General features: G+C 36.1%; 1 protein-coding gene across 2 annotated transcripts; it reads right to left on the reverse strand.

Moving 5' to 3' along the window:
• Window positions 1-3169: 3169 nt before the first annotated feature.
• Window positions 3170-7931, reverse strand: LOC132187458 (DEAD-box protein abstrakt). Of its 2 annotated transcripts, XM_059601773.2 has the most exons (4): window positions 7723-7931; window positions 7086-7262; window positions 5099-6008; window positions 3170-4347 (listed from the first exon to the last, which is right to left on the reverse strand). In XM_059601773.2, the coding sequence occupies exons 3-4, from the start codon at window positions 5995-5997 to the stop codon at window positions 3483-3485; spliced, it is 1764 nt and encodes a 587-aa protein (XP_059457756.1). In that variant the 5' UTR covers window positions 5998-6008; window positions 7086-7262; window positions 7723-7931; the 3' UTR covers window positions 3170-3482. The 2 variants fall into 2 exon arrangements, with proteins under 2 accessions (XP_059457756.1, XP_059457757.1); XM_059601774.2 differs by lacking the exon at window positions 7086-7262.
• Between the last annotated feature and the right edge of the window lie 9853 nt (window positions 7932-17784).

Below are 17784 nucleotides of genomic sequence, written 5' to 3' on the forward strand. Positions count from 1 at the left end.
ATCTGTTGATGTAAATTAGGATTGAGAGGATGTTTTGTGACCATTAAATTCTTATAAATGTGGTTTCTCAAGATAAGGAATAGATGGATTTTTTTTTTCTGCATTAAAATATGAAAAGAACCAGCAGGAAACAAAAGAGAAAAGGGAAAAACTGAATGAATCCAGGATCTCTCTTTTCTATATTCTAAATTGCCTAATTACTTCTCTGTGATCTGAAGCTATATGTCAAATTTCTAAGCTGCCTTTCATAATTTGAATTGGGAAATTCTCCTCTGCTTGATATACACAAACTTGTGGGATGAAAGACAGACTTTGATTCACAAAGAAAAATTGTATTTTTTATTGTTTTGCTTCAAATACAAAGAAAATTGCAAGTTTTGTTCTTAGTATATCCTGGTCAGTGGATGTTTAGAGAGAAAAATTTCACCTAACTGTGAGTATATCCTCGTGACAACAAAAGCAAGATTACAAATATAAAAAGCAAAAAGTTGCTTGTAAAGGGTCTTTGGAAAATACATTAATTCAACCAAACCTAGAATATTCTTGCTGCAAACCATGAAGCTGATGATCATGGCAGTTGCAGCTCGGCCATGGCTGCAGGCTGCTGCTCTCCATGAACAGAAGTTGGTGGCGCTGGTGAAATCTTCACCCTTCCTTTGACTATATGAAAGCATGAAAATATAGTGAAGAGAAGAGAAGCAAGGGCAAAAAGTACAAAAATTGCAATGGCAATTCCAGCCCACAGCAGTTCTTGAGGCTTGGGACCTTGGTGTATTGTATCTACCATCTCTTGTGTGAAATATATAACTAGGACAAGGAAAGAACAGGCCAAAAATGCACTCAACAAAAACAATAACGCTAGCATCGCCACTTTTTCTCTCCCACACTGCGCCATATCTTTCTCAGCCAAAGTTAATAGTTAGGCAGCTAAGAGAATATATAGAGAAATAGCAGAGAGAAAAACAATTGAGATAGGATGTTTAAAAAAATACTATTTAGTAGACTCTCGTACGGTAGCCGCACTGCCACATCATCATGGCAGTTGTATAAGAGTCTACTAAGAGTGTGTTTGGGATTATGATTTTATAAGAATAATTTGCGTTTTTAAAAGATATTGTAAAACGTAAGACGTTTGGCATTGCGATTTAAAAAACTTAATTTAAAATAGGAAAAAAAACTGCCATTTTTAAAAGCAGGCTAGGGGGTACTTATTTGAAAAAGCGCGCTAAATTCACAATTTCGCTTAACAAATATCTGATAAAAAATGACTTTTTAACATGTTTTACCAAACAGTTTTGTGATTTTAAAAACCCAATTTTTATAATCGTACTCATTGAAACCGCAATTCCAAACAAACCCTAAATAGCATTACTCGAGGTATATATACATAGTAGATTGGCATACAACTGCCATATAACTAGGATGACGTGGCATTGAAAATGAGCCCTTAATTTTTTTTTTTTTTTTTACGAGGACTAATCCAACCGTTGATTGTTACTGCCACATCATCAAGTTATATGACAATCAAATAACAATCTACTAATTAAATAGAATTACTCATATACCTCAAGAGTTAGTAATAAGATATGTTTATATATAATTAGGATAGTTAAACAAATAAATTGGCCTTGAAGACCCCTCAATAGGCAAAGCGAAAGCCACCACATGTCCATTTCAAAATCTTGAGAGCTTGTATTACATAACATCATCATCATAGAAGGAGATTTCCTGATAGTCACTCATGCTATCATGAACCAATAACGTACCCAATAACGACAAATTACTCCAATCATACATGATATTTCCCTTTTCTTGAAGAAGATGTCTTCTTAGATTGTCAGTAGAGTCCATTCTAACAACAAATCAATGAAAATAGCATTAAGTAATGGTGATTATAATACTAGTCAAAGTTTTGGTGGATCCTGAATCCAATGAAATCATGGATTGTTATTTGAACAATATATATATAAGAGCACACTAGAAAGTGCTTCGAAAGGCGCCGGCTCCGTGAAGTTGATCTCCTAAGTTTGATAAATGGCAGTTTAAGATGTCACTTATGCATTCTAACGTGACACTGAGCATAGGAGAATAGAAATATACTGAATTTCGACCATTATAGTTGCAGTCCCTTTCTCAAGTGGGAACCAATTATATTTTTGTTTTCTGTCAAATAGCCTATAACCCTTTTATGGTGTCCAATAATTATATTTCTCCCTAGCTACCATAAAGATTAACCTTCGGTATTCTTTAAAGGGGCGAGCTAGCATAAGATTAACCTTTTGATTTTCAAGATGTTTAATTCTTTAGGTAGCATTATTATTAACAAACAATTAAAAATACTAAACATTTTTCACATATATATGGACCTCATAAAAAAAAAAAAAATAATAATAATAATAAAAAAAAAAAAAAAAAAAACATTTATCACCTTTATATCACAGAAAAAAAAAAAAAAATTCCAATAAAGAAAAACACTTTTCAAAACCATTATTGATCACTTAAAATATTTAAAGAAAGGGATATTATTATTGTATAATTGCATGTCTAACTTTTAGCATGTTGCCTGTTATATCTTTGGAGGCTCTCTTTCTGCATTAAAGGTTAGAGAAGCCTTGTACAAAGATAACTAACGCCATTTTCATACACCTCTTAAACATTTCACAATGTCCATCTTCATATTTTTGTCATACTATAAAAAATAAAAATAAAAGATAGTTGATTTTTCAAAATCAGGTGTGAAACTGATCCCTTTCCCCTTCCCCCGTATTGAATTGAAAATAATAATAATAATAATAATAATAATAAATAAATAAATAAATAAATAAAATTGTGAAACAAACTCCAAAGAACATTTGTGAACAAACCCCACAAAGAGCAAGTGCTTATGAACCATAAAGTCAATACACCCTGACCCCCCTAGAAGAATTGACCAAAGAAATGAAGAGCTCCTTTTTGTCAACTTTTAGGGGGATTCGTGGGGCTTCCATAGAGCATATTGTCATATTCTACTTATTCTGGTCTAAGTTTAGAATAAGGTTGTCACCCTTTTGTCTGTTTACACAAAAACTCCTTGTCCCATAAATACAAATACAAACTCAAACATAACTACTAATGCATCTCCATATACGTAACTATAAACTGATGGATGGGTAAATAGACACAATCCATATGTTCCAAATTCTTCAGATGTTTGCTAACATACAAATATATTACAACACAGGTCATCCTACAATAAATTCAAAGATTCAATTCCATCAAACTCAATGAAAATATTTCTAGGAATTTATAATAAATTCAGATATTCAACTGCGACAAAGTTACTAGGACCATCTCCAGAGACAATGTCTCTCAGTACATCATCCATTAACATGCAAGTATGAAAGTCATTCCCGATCAAATGCAACCGCAAGGTGCAGAAAGGTTATGAACCACAGTGGCGATCGTGGGAAACGATCCATACATATATAACGGTTTGGCAAAGATCATATCTCCCCCCTGTAACCACCAGATCCAAAGTAATCCCTTCTGGAGCTGGAAATAGCCATGCTTTTCTGATGTTCCAATTTAGGGCAATCCCGGATACGGTGACCAAGCCCACCACAATATGCACAGCCCTTAACCCCGCTCGCATTGGCAATTGCTTCCGCATCTTCCATTGGATCATTTAGCTCAGCCAACACAGGTGGAATCCTCTGTTTTGCTTCTTCCAAGAGGTTTTTCAAATCAAGAAGTGTTGTCTCACTCTGGTTCTTGTTTATAAATGTTGTTGCTATTCCTGTCTTGCCACATCTTCCAGTTCGTCCAATCCTGTGAACATAGTTCTCAATTTCTGCAGGCATGTCATAATTAATGACGTGTTGAATATCAGGAAAATCCAACCCCTTGGAGGCAACATCAGTGGCAACCAAGACATCTTTTTTTCCTGCCTTGAAGGATGAAATTGCATACTCTCTCTCTTCCTGATCCTTGCCTCCATGAATGGCTACAGCTTCAACTCCTTTCAAGAGGAGGTATTCATGAATGTCATCCACATCAGCCTTGTTCTCACAGAATATTAAAACAGGAGGTGGGGTTTTCTGTAGACATTCAAGAAGATAAACAATTTTGGCCTCTTGCTTCACATACTCGACTTCCTGAATCACATCAAGATTTGCCGCTCCTGCTCTTCCCACATTAACAGTAACAGGTTTTACCAGAGCACTTCTGGCGAAGTTCTGAATCTTGGTGGGCATGGTGGCAGAAAACAAGAGAGTTTGTCGTTGAGCTTTAAAGTGGTCAAAGACCTCTCTTATATCATCTTCAAAGCCCAAATCAACCAATCTATCCGCCTCATCTAAAGTAAGATACCTGGAAGAGAAGTTCTAGCATTAATATTATAATTAAGAAAATCAATGTTGACATTTATATAATTGCAGAAAAAATATTTTAAAAAGAAACATGGTTCTCAGAAACATGTTACAGTACATACCGGCAGACATCAACTTGTTGCCAGGAAACATGAATAACTTCAATGATCAAAATTAGAAAATTATCCGAAACAAAAAGTGACTATATTGATAAACGACAATGTGTGAAATGAATCAATAGGGGAAAAGGAGAACAAATGAAAATTAATAAAAATAAAAAATAAAAAATAAAAAATAAAAAGAAAAGAAAAAAGAAAGAAAAAAGAAAAAAAGAAAAAAAGAGGAACAAGAATATCAAGTGACAGTAAATACTAGCAGAAATCAAAGATTTAAGTAGTTTCAGAAAGGTATCAAGCCAGCCCCATACTTTGCCTCCAAACAGAAGAAAACGGAACATATATTCCCAAATGATTATGCAATAAAGTACTTTCTATTCACATAAAATTTTCATACTGGATAAACAAGGATAAAAAATAAAACATTTCTGGCAGACAAATAAGACAGCTACATAGCTTCCATCAAGATGAGGATAGTGAAACATTATTTTGCTGCCAGATAGGTTCAATGTAGAGGGGAAAAATAGCCCCATCAATATAAAGGTGGTATCATCATAGATATAATAGCAGGATAAATTCTGCAAGTCATACTACTTGACACGATTCTATAGGAATTATGTAATTGATAGTGCTTACCTACAATTGTCAAGACTCATTTTTTTCTTTGCCAACATATCCTTCAACCTCCCAGGAGTAGCAACAACGATATGAACACCCTTCTTCACAATATCCAGCTGTGATCTCATATCTACTCCACCAATACAAAGCAAAGGCCTCAGTTCAGGGTAACCAGCCTCTCTCATGGGAGTCAAAAACTCTTCCACCACTTCAAAAGTCTGCCTTGCAAGTTCTCTTGATGGGCATATAATCAGACCAAATGGCCCTTCTCCTGGATCAATAGGCATCATAATCTCCTCTTGCAGCGCCACCATAATCATTGGCAGTACAAAAACCAATGTCTTTCCTGAACCTGTAAATGCGATACCAATCATATCCCTTCCAGTTAAAATCACAGGCAGACCTTGCACCTGAATAGGTGTCGGTCGTACAATTCCCTTGGCCTTTAGCATCTTCAAAATTGGTTCGGGAAATCTCATATCCTTAAAATCCTTAATTGGTGGGGGAATTTCTTCACCATCAACTATTATGTGCCACTGCTTCCTAATTGCATCACATTGCTTTTTCGATTTCCTTCTAACTGGCAATGGTGGCTTCCATCCCGTCAACAGAGGTTCTGAATAAGTAATCCCTTTTGCCAGCTCTCGAACAGACATTAGAGTTTTCCGATCCGATAAGTGCTCAATCATTTCCTTCTCTTGTTGCAAAATCTGCTGGGTTGGGCTTATTTCCGGTTGGTCTCGCTTCAGCTGCGATGCTTTTACAAGAAGGCTTGGCTTGGCCTCGGCAAGATTTGATTTCTCCAACTCTTCTTCAAGGGCGGAAGACTTACCCTTGCGTTGAAGAATCTTCTGCGCTTCCATGGCTCTACGCTTAGCCACAGGAACATATTCAACAAAATCATCTTCTCCTTCCATGTTTTCAGATCCTGTTACACCAAATATTCCTATAAATCACTGAAGCTTTTATTGCCAAGGAAACAAAAACAACAAATAGATTATAGAACAATCATGTGCAGCAAACAAACACAGAATTTTATTTCAACTGTTTGCAGCAAAAGAAAGGTGATACCAAAAACTGATTAACTAATTTCACAGACAGAATAAAAACAACAATAGATATAATTTGCAGAGAATATTATTTTAAAGCCCTAACTAGAAACGAAGTTTATATTTGCACATCAGCTGAGGAACGCCTTTTAAACTATCAAGATAAGAATTTGCACGAGTGACCAATCAGCATGGTACAACCGACATAACCAAAGTGCTAAGAATCTCAAATTTTATCAATCTAAAAGCAAAAGCCCTGAACCCAACTGAACATAAAACTAGTTCCTTTTTTGACTCAATTAAGGTGTGATAAGTGAGCAAAACATAAGATCAGAACTTTTCTTTACCTAATTTATTTGTTCCACAAGAATCAAACAATTTAGCAAGGCCATCAACTCAATATTTGTTAAATAATCAAAAAGGTGGTGAAAAGTTAATGGAATGGGCTTTGCTAAAGAGCAATCAAAGGGTTTTGCTAGAGAGCAAAAATGCCAAAACCACTAGTCTTGCTAAAACTTCTGCATTTGTCATCTGTATAAATCAAAGACATAATAGTTGTAAGAGAATTTAAAATAAAAAAGAAACGGTACAATAATCCTTTCCATCTCAACCCAAAACATAATAGGAGCAGACTTATCTGATTCAGAAGAATAACGAAGCCATAGGGGAAAAAAAAAAAAAAAAAAAAAAAAGTATTTGATTGTAATAAAAATGGAAAATTCGTACAGAAAACAAAATTCGAAAGCAGCAAATGAGATAGAAACTCTGTTATTTGGTTGATAGAAGCATTGTGTCAAACAAATGGTGGGCGTCTTCTGTTTCTCACTCTCAATGATTGGAAATTGATAAACATGCAAAGCTTTACGGAGAAACAAATAGGGTCTAGAAATTTCAGCGCAACCACGCAAATCAATTGACGAACTCTATTTGAAATTCTGACTGTTTCTGGGACGTACCTGATAGCGATGCTGAGCACTGAATGTGAAGCAAGAACTGCAATTCGGCCACCGGAACTCGGAAAGAGTGGCGAGTCACGAATCGGAAATATTAGTAGTTAAGCGATGTCATTCAGAACTAAATAATTGTCTGACTGGTGCACTCAAATCCACTTCTAAAAGTAGGGTTTCAGAACGCTGGAAAAAAAAACAATGTTTGGATGATCATCCTTCAAGAATGAACAATAGAAGATGTTTGCAACTTCAATCACTTCAGAGATGTATCAACATCATCAAATACATTTTTCAGGTAGTTAGATGTTCTATCAAACTTATATTATATTACCAATTGAGCCTATGGCCACAAATTAGACTGACGTGCAGGATATAGCATTACTTCAGTCTTTTTCCATTCATCCCACATCTCAAATGATTCGGATGAAAAAAAATACCCAAATCTTTCAACATTCTTCAAAGAACCTCAATAGTGTTCATAAATTAATATATATATATATATATATATATATATATATATATAAAGCAAAAGCAAAGAAATACCCAAATGCTTCGAAAAGCCCCAGATTTTGCAGGTGCTTTTATATTGTTCTCCAAATTAACCTAAAAACAAACCGGTGGAGGAGAGAGTGAGACTACTTACCGCCGGTGGAGCAAAACCCGTTCTTAGGGAGGGAGGAAGGTCGCCGGTGGCCAGAACCCTTGCGCCGGAGTGATAGGTCGAGTGAGCGACGGAGGTCGCCGGTGGCCGGAGTGAGAGAGAGGGTGAGCGAGGGAGGGAGAGCGGGAGAGGGAGAGGGGATTTTGGGATTTTTTATTTTTAAAATTTTCAGAAAACGATTTTATTAGGATATTTGGTTTCAATTTTTTTTTTTTTGTCTTATAATTATATCAATTCCAAAGACCGACTTGCTTTTATTCTCGAAGTAGATAGTGTTTTGTTAGAACATTCATATTGATTTATCTAAATTTTTTAGGAATAAATGAAAAATTATTTATTTTAGTTGGTTTAAATTACAAATCATTCATTATGATATATAAAATAATTTATAGGTTCATGTAATTAACCTAAATTATAAATCACTCCATATGATATAAAAAAAAAATTTATAGGTCCTCGTGCTCGGCCAAAATAATAGTTTACTCGCTGAAATAAAATTTCATGCTCTAAATACCAATGCCAATTTAATAAAAAAAAGTAACCCAACTTCTCCAACTTAATTTCAAGCAAAACTATCACAATTTATTAACTTAAATGTTGTTTTTATTTATTTTTCCATTGTTAGAAGATGTGACCGTCAAATTCTTGCAAAATATTCTCAAATCATGGTGAGGGGGATGAAAATGAGAGAGGGTTACGCATAGAGTCAAATTTTAGGGATATAAGGAATTAGGTTAATTTACTGAAGCAGTATGACTTAGAGTGATAAATGATGTGCAATCTTAATTGGTGTTTTAAAATAATGTGAAAAATCATAGTTATCATTTTTTAAAGTTAGAAATTAATAATAACATATGTCGCATTTTTATTGAGTATGACATGATAAAGCAACGGATTCTATTAAGTTACTTAACGAAAATTGATTTCAAAAAGTAAACTGTTACTTTGGCCTACCCTAATGACCTATAAATTATTTTTTTATACCAGAAAGAGTTGTTTGTAATTTAGGCCTGTTGTACAGTGTCTTGAATTTTTTCTCGAGTCACTTTTGTGTGGGACCATATATCTTTGCTTTCCCAAATTAGTGTTGGAGTTCACGTTTCAGCCATCCAGAATTATTCTCCAAGTTGTATTTGGATTTGTCTACACCGCCTATTTGACTCCTCTTAGGAGTTGGATTTGTGCCCACGTATGTAGTCTTAATTCTACTCAATTTTGGAGTCTTTGCTAACCGACTTTGTGACCTATAAAAGAAGAGCATGTCGCATAGCCACACTGAGGGGGAGAGAAACTTAGAAGCCGCATCTCATTAGGGTTTTCTCACTTATTTGTGCCTTATGACACTTAGAGAAGAAGAGAGTTTTCTTTGTCAATTTTTCTCTTTTTTTAATTTTTTTCTTTTGTGTGAGAGTGAGATTTGAGTGTATTGGGACTTTGAGTTTTGAGTGGTTTTCTCCCTACTCTTTTGTACTCTACCTTTTGTTAGTGAATTTCCTCCAGATCGTCTCCGCTAGTGGATGTAAGCTTGTTAAGCCAAACCACTTAAATCTTGGTGTCGTGTGTGATTGATCTATTTTCTATTATACTCTTTTCTGCTTCTTTGGGATCCTGTATTTTAATTTCGTGCACAACAAGTGGTATCAGAGCCTGAGTTCTTTATTTTGCATGATGGCTTCTACAAAATTTGAAGTAGAAAAGTTTGATGGTCAGAATAGTTTCAGTCTTTGGCATACTAAGACGCGTTCTTTAATGCGACAACAAGGTTTGGCGAAGATTTTGGATGGCAAAGTGCTATCATCAAGGGAGGAGCGTTTCATGTCACATCTATACTATTTTAGTGCGTTTGGGAGCATCATGTATGCTATGGAGTGCATTTGTCCAGATGTTTCACATGCAGTCAGTGTTGTAAATCCTAGCTAGGTTTATTGGCCAGCAGTGAATTTGATATTCCGTTATTTACGGGGTGTTACAGATGTTGGCTCAGTCTTTGACAGAGACAGTGGTATCAGTTCCAGTGTCATTGGGTATGTCGATTCAAATTATGCTGGTGATATGGTTGTGACACGAGCATGTATCATATTGAAGAAAATTGCCTCTAATGAAAATCCAGTGGATATGTTAACTAAGTTAGTTTCGGTTCTCACATCTATACTATTTTAGTGCGTTTGGGAGCATCATGTATGGTATGGAGTGCATTTGTCCAGATGTTTCACATGCAGTCAATGTTGTTAATCATAGCTAGGTTTACTGGCCGGCAGTGAATTTGATATTCCGTTATTTACGGGGTGTTACAAATGTTGGCTCAGTCTTTGACAGAGACAGTGGAATCAGTTCCAGTGTCATTGGGTATGTCGATTCAAATTATGTTGGTGATATGGTTGTGACACGAGCAGGATCATATTGAAGAAAATTGCCTCTGATGAAAATCCAATGGATATGTTGACTAAGCCAGTTTTGGTTCTCAAGTTCAAGAGGTGTTTGGCCTTGATTGTTATTTGTAGCTTGTGATTGCCCTTGTGGGTGTTGGAGGAGACGTCATGAGGAGATTTGCGTTGAGGACTTGATAGAATTCAAGTCAAGGTGGAGTTTGTTGTATGGTGCCTTGAATTTTTTCTCAAGTCACTTTTGTGTGGGGCCATATATCTTTGCTTTTCCAAATTAGTGTTGGAGTTCACGTTTCAGCCATCCATAATTATTCTCCAAGTTGTATTTGGATTTGTCTGCATCGCCTATTTGACTCCTCTTAGGAATTGGGTTTGTGCCCATGTATGTAGTCCTTATTCTACTCAATTTTGGAGTCTTTGCTAACCGACTTTGTGACCTATAAAAGAAGAGTATGCCACATAGCCACATTGAGAGGGAGAGAAACTTAGAAGCCGCATCTCATTAGGGTTTTCTCACTTTGTTGTGTCTTATGGCACTTAGAGAAGAAGAGAGTTTTCTTTGTCAATTTTTCTCTCTTTTGTGTGAGAGTGAGATTTGAGTGCATTGGGACTTTGAGTTTTGAGTGGTTTTCTCCCTACTCCTTTGTACTCCATCTTTTGTTAGTGAATGTAGGCTTGTTAAGCCGAACCACTTAAATCTTGGTATCGTGTGTGATTGATCTATTTTCTATTCTGCTCTAGCTTTTCTGCTTCTTTGGGATCCTGTATTTTAATTCCGTGCACAACAAGTGGTATCAGAGCCTGGGTTCTTTATTTTGCATGATGGCTTCTGCAAAATTTGAAGTAGAAAAGTTTGATGGTCAGAATAGTTTCAGTCTTTAGCGTATTGTTGTGCAAATTTATTTAACTCGCAAGTGTACGAATCGATTGTAGTTAATGAATTGCAAGTGCGAGGTTGATCCCACAGAGAATTATATTCTTGAAAGAGCAATTTAAATCTAAATTAATTAAATTCTAACCTAGTTCCAAAAAGGTTTTGAATTTTGATTTTTGAAATTAAAAGACAAACATAAACTAATTAAAATAAACTAAGAGATAAAAGACTAAGGTTTAAGAATTCACACTCACCGAATCATAACAACATATTCCCATGTTTATCAATATTAATCTGAAGTTCTCACAATTAAAATCTTAGATATGTTTTACTATGCTTCAACAATTAATTGAAATCATCTCGTGTATCCATTCATTGCACAAATCACAAAAGGAATCCAATATCAATTAAATCATCAGATGTATCCGTAAATCATAAAAGATACTCAATCTTAATTGAAACACCAAATGTATTCGTAGAACAAATCACAAGGGATATCCCATTATTTAGGCAAATAAAATCAAGCAATTAATTATGTGAAATTATCTTAAATTATCAAGTGTATCCTTGCATCACAAAAGATATCCAAGAATCACTCCACACATTGAAAAGAAGTAAAACAATTGAAATATTAAACCCAATAAAATCAGATAAATAAAGACTCACATGAAAGTATTGATGTTCTTCATCAGTGAGGCTTCATCTTCAACCTTAGTTGGAAATTAGCTCCATATAAAAATAAAACCTAAACTAAAGAAAAACTAAACTAAGGCATCGTTTGGTTCGCGGAATGTTTAGTCCATTGGAAAAGGATTAGCTTCTACTGAAAATAGAAGAGTGTGGAATAGATTAACTATTCATATTCCTTTGTTTAGTTGTAAAGCTGGGATAGACTAGCTAATCTTATTCATTCGTTTGGTACAATACAATATGTTGGTGAATGGAATCATATTGTGATCAAATTTCCTAAAATACCCTTATAATACAAATATAATTTATATTATTAAGGACTTTCATTCTTTTTTTAAAATATATATATATAAACAACTTTACTATAATTTCTTTTTCTTTTTGGTTTTTGATTATGTCAGGTATGTAGCCTTTTTTTTTTTTTTTTTTTCCTTTTTGCAATTATGCTACAAAATTATTTATATAAAAAAAATATAGTTGGAGAAAACAGAATCAAACCCAATCTTGAAATCAAAAAAAAATATAGTTGGAGAATGTAAAGAGAATCAAAAGAAATCAAAAAACATATTATATATTTGTATTTTATAAAAACCTTTCAGATTTTGTTTCTCCGTCAAAGAAAAAAAAAACTGAGAAAAAAGAGATTCGGAGAAACAGAAAAAAAAAAAAAAAAAAAAAAAAAAAAAAAAAAGAAAAAAAAGAGAGAGAAACGAAGAGAAGAAAATCAAAGAGAAACAATACAAAGAATCAAAAGAAATCAAAAAACATAATTAAAAAAAAAATTCGTTTGCACTTGCAGAAAAACTGTACCAGGAGAATCAGAGAGAAAATAGAAAGAGAGATACAAAAAGAGAGAGAACGAAATATAGAGAAGGGGAACAGAGAAATGGAGATATATATATATATATATATAGAGAGAGAGAGAGAGAGAGAGAGAGAGAGAAATATAGAAGAATCAGAGAGAGAGAACGAAATTTAATCCCACAAGTGGGGTTTTTTGTGGCAATTTACACAATTAATTTAATCCCACAGGAAAGGATTAGCTAAGCCACTCATTTTTTAGTGGCTTAGCTAACCATGTGTGTATAGGATTAGTAGTCCCATAGGAATAGACTATTTCCAAGAATAGAATGTTACCAAACAGAGGACTAGCTATACCTAGTGTTAGCTAGTCCAATCCAAGGGTCTATTCTACAAACCAAACGGGGCCTAAAAGAAAAGCTGTGGATTACATTCTGTCTTCAAAATTGTATCCCAAAACTCGTCTCTGGAATTGTATATCTTTTCTTGAATGCAAAGAGGCCTATTTTATAGGCTTAGGAAAGTCCTAGAAGCCCTATTAAACCTAGATAATTCGGAGGTCTGTCTCCTAGTCAAAATAAAAGTCTGAAATCCAAATAGGATTCGTCTAGATTTGTATCCTTTTATTTGGGGAAAATTTTGGCATAGTAACCGTCCGAATTAAGAAACTCCTATTACACAATTAACTGTAGTATTTTGAGTTAGCTTTCCAATGCTGCTTGAATCACTTCAATACGATATTTGAACGGAAGGTTATGGTCAAAATATTGAGATATATGTAGAATCTAAATTTGAATTCAATCTAAAATTTTATCCAATCTAAACTTTAATCCAATCTGATCTTTAATCCAATTTAACCTTTTCTTGGATTTAGTTAAACTTAACCACATCATCTAGGTCTTCTCAAAGTATGCTTTCTTCCAAACTTTGCATTTTTTCTTTTAAAGCTGTAGTTTTTCTTCAATGACCTACAAAATACTAAAAACACAAAACTAATACAAAACATTAAATAACGACACAACTAAAGGATTAACTAATGTAAATAAAAAGGGGTCCAAGTATGCAATATTTGGCACTTATCACGAACTAAGACACGTTCTTTAATGCGACAACAAGGTTTGGCGAAGATTTTGGATGGCAAGGTGCTATCATCAAGGGAGGAGCGTTTCATGTCGCATCTATACTATTTTAGTGCGTTTGGGAGCATCATGTATGCTATGGAGTGCATTTGTCCAGATGTTTCACATGCAGTCAGTGTTGTTAATCCTAGCAAGGTTTGCTGCCCGGCAGTGAATTTGATATTCCGTTATTTACGGGGTGCTATAGATATTGGCTCTGTCTTTGACAGAGACAGTGTTATCGGTTCTAGTGTCATTGGGTATGTCGATTCAGATTATGCTGGTGATATGGTTGTGACATGAGGAGATATCATATTGAAGAAAATTGCCTCTGATGAAAATCCAGTGGATATGTTGACTAAGCTAGTTTCGGTTCTCAAGTTCAAAAAGAGCTTGGACTTGATTGTTGTTTGTAGCTTGTGATTGCCCCGTGTGGGTGTTGGAGGAGACGTCATGAGGAGATTTGTGTTGAGGACTTGATAGAATTCAAGTCAAGGTGGAGTTTGTTGTGTGGTGCCTTGAATTTTTTTCTCAAGTCACTTTTGTGTGGGGCCATATATCTTTGCTTTTCCAAATTAGTGTTGGAGTTCATGTTTCAGCCATCCAGAATTATTCTCCAAGTTGTATTTGGATTTGTCTGCATCACCTATTTGACTCCTCTTAGGAGTTGGATTTGTGCCCATGTATGTAGTCTTTATTCTACTCAATTTTGGAGTCTTTGCTAACCGACTTTGTGACCTATAAAAGAAGAGCATGCCACATAGGCACGGTGAGAGGGAGAGAAACTTAGAAGCCGCATCTCATTAGAGTTTTCTCACTTTGTTGTGCCTTATGGCACTTAGAGAAGAAGAGAGTTTTCTTTGTCAATTTTTCTCTTTTTTCTATTTTTCTCTTTTGTGTGAGAGTAAGATTTGAGTGTATTGGGGATTTGGGTTTTGAGTGGTTTTCTCCATACTCCTTTGTACTCTTTTTGTCAGTGAATTTCCTCCAGATCGTCTCCGCCAGTGGATGTAGGCTTGTTAAACTGAACCACTTAAATCTTAGTGTCGTGTGTGATTGATCTATTTTCTATTCTACTCTTTTCTGCTTATTTGAGATCCTGTATTTTAATTCCATGCACAACAAGGCCAACTACAATGACCTATAAATTATTTTTATACTACAATGAGTGATTTGTAATTTATGTCAATCACATTGACCAATTTTGCATTAATCCCAAATTTTTATGCAAAATAGTTAATCAAAATCTACCTTATCGAGTTTGGCTAATGGATTTTGAAAGGCACTTACTGATCTGCTCTTTTCTCTCTCTCTCTCTCTCTATATATATATATATATATATATATATATATGCCAATTCAGCAAATAAATTACATTTACAGATAGAAATTGCTGCATCCATGACCCAAGTCCAATGTAAAGAAGACATCAAAGATCTATGCAGAAACCTTCTCCTTAAAGCTGAAGGTATCGAAGACCATGGAGAATAAAGCCCAACTTCGTCCTCCTCTTCTACAAACCAAATACAGCTGGTTTACAACGAAGCCCAAGATCCTTATGATGCTTAAAATCGAAGCCCAAATACCAGTGTGCAGTTCCCTTTTAGATGCTTTCTCCCTCTCCCTATTTGCCTCCATTAGAGCCTGTTTTAACAAAGACTTTGCCTCCTGATTAAGCTCACTGATGAACTTCAAAGGTGATGGCCAGACAAGAGGCTATACTGATGAAGGATTCAGCAAGGCTGCACATGCTCCATGCCTGTGCTTCATAGCAACACATATGGTATTCTCTCAGATGCATCTCTTTGAACACGATCTACACCCCATGCCAACAATTCGCGGATGCAATCAATATATATATATATATATATATTTCTCTATTTCATTTCCAAGGATTGTATTTTTTTCGACCGTATTTCTTCCAAACGGTTTTTTTTTTTTTTTTTTTTCAAGATTGAGACTTTGAGAGCCAACATTAGTTACATATAATAACACTCACGTGGTCCAGTTCCATACATTATAACCACGCCAACATATTAATTATAAATCTCAACTTCTGTGATCAAGATAGATTATTATGATTGATATGTTATAATCATATAAAATGAAATACTCAATTTTATTACTAACTATGAACTGTAGTTTATATGTTCTAGTCTTATCAAATAACTTTTTTGGCCATTTGAGAGTGGTCGAATCACCCCATTTGGTAAAGGGTTGGCTCGGCACACTCTCTTCGGCCTTTTTTTTATTTATTACTTTTTGTTGGGGATAAAATCCACTGTGGGTCCCACTATCTCTCAACAACCCTCAATTATCTCATAAGATCCTACATTATCTCAACTACCTCACATTATCTCTCAAGTATTTCAAATGATCCCTCAATGATCTGAAGGGAGAAGATCGAGGAAGCAGTTATATAGATAATACCCTATAAAATGGAACACCAGGCATCAGTAACAGGGATCGATCATTTATTTCTCAATACATTGCTAGCAACGGCTACATTTAGACCCCATATATGACTGCTAAGCATCAGAGGGTCTACGGGGCTATCCCCGGAGACCCCTTTAACGCTCTTATTATTTTGTAGGAGCCCGAAGGTCGATGATTGGAGACGCCTTGAAGAACGCAAAGATCACACCAATTGGAGACTATTAGACCAAAAAAATGTGGGAACGACTATGTTCTTACAAAATCAAAATCCGTTATGGTGGTGATCAAGCGCTTGGACGACACATCAACTAGCAGGAGTCAGATATGCCCAGATCTATAACTACAGATCCCAAATCAACCTCGTGAAGAAACATGCAGTGACGGAGGTCATTCTATTTCGAAATCAAAAATTTTCAAAGAAAAAAAAAGCTGTGGAGAAACTATCTCTAGCATGTGTCCTTTTAGAAGAAAAAAGAAGAGAGCTAAGCGGTGGGTCTCCAAGCAAGCTTACAGCAAAAGAGAACCTTCTACAAGATTTGAAAAAAAAAAAAGAAAGAAAAAAAAAGGTAGTGCACATTCTCTCTCTCTGCCAAAAGTCTTCACGCCTAGCGAGCCTAGCAGACTCGTCGGTGAACTAGCACCCATACAAGCCCAACCACTAGTTCCCCTAGTAGGCCTTCCGACGAGTCCCTCTATGACCGTCAATGCCGCAACCTCGCTGAGATTTGCTCAACTTCGCCCTCACCGACTAGCCTTGTCGCCGACCATGACTCGGACCATTGGTCATCGACCATGCCTTGTCGCCGAGTCCGCCTCGAATGACAAACTCGGGTTTGTTGGCCTTCTTCAGCATTGACCCATACTCAGGTTCGCCGACCCTCTTCAAAGCTGACCCATTCTCAGACCACCGAGACTGAGCATCTAAACAAGTTCCGACGCACGCTTGGTTTCACCTGACCGACCCTCAGCACCGACACCTTCCCATACTCGTGACTTGGAGGATCGCCTCATCTCACCTCACCTCACGTCCAATGGCGACCAACCCAAACTCGGCTTCGCCAAACCGACCCAGACTCAGTTCCATCTAAATGACGAACCCAGCTTGGGTCCAACGACACATTCTCGGATCACTAAGCCCGAGCCTCACAATCCTTGGATAAATGAGACCAAGCTCTTACCATCCTCGGATTGCCGAACCTGCCAAGTATAACTGACGACAATGTCGCCAAACCCCCCAGGTATTGTCACAGAAACCTACTGTCCCAGCATCTTTAATACAAAGTGCGAAACAAATAAATTGGCCTCGGCGACAAATAGTGAAGAAGGAGAAACTGAGTTGACGCCTACACAAGGTCGCTAGCTACACCGCTATTCAGTCCCACTAGTGAGCCTAAGGGTTCACCGGCGAGTCTGCAGCACTGCTAGCAACCCCGTGGCCTCCATCAATGAATTCTGTAGCAGCCTCCTCGGCGAGCTCCAGACAAGCATCCCCGTCCTGCCTCGGCGAGCTCCCTCCAGAAACACTACTACTGCCCTATAGAAATGGAGGTACGTATTCTATATTTTACATGTATCTATCACCAAATACATGCAAAGGAATGGTAATCCAAGAGTCAAAACTTTGAGGGAAAAAATTTCCCGAGGAAAATTTCTGAGAGTCAAAATTCCAAAGGGACAAAATCCGAGGAACAATCCCGAGAGTCACAACTCTAAAGGGAACAATTCCGAGGAAATATCTCGAG

This window comes from Corylus avellana, chromosome 6 (assembly GCF_965113065.1).
Source record: "Corylus avellana chromosome 6, dhCorAvel1.hap1.2, whole genome shotgun sequence".
Lineage (NCBI taxonomy): Eukaryota > Viridiplantae > Streptophyta > Magnoliopsida > Fagales > Betulaceae > Corylus > Corylus avellana.

What these genes read in the sequence shown, in the direction of transcription:
- LOC132187458 (XM_059601774.2), bottom strand. Translation starts at nt 5,997, where the DNA reads ATGGAAGGAGAAGATGATTTTGTTGAATATGTTCCTGTGGCTAAGCGT. An exon ending in ATGAGTCTTGACAATTGTAG is followed by an intron (nt 4,348 to 5,098) that starts GTAAGCACTATC and finishes CTTCTCTTCCAG; the next exon opens with GTATCTTACTTTAGATGAGG.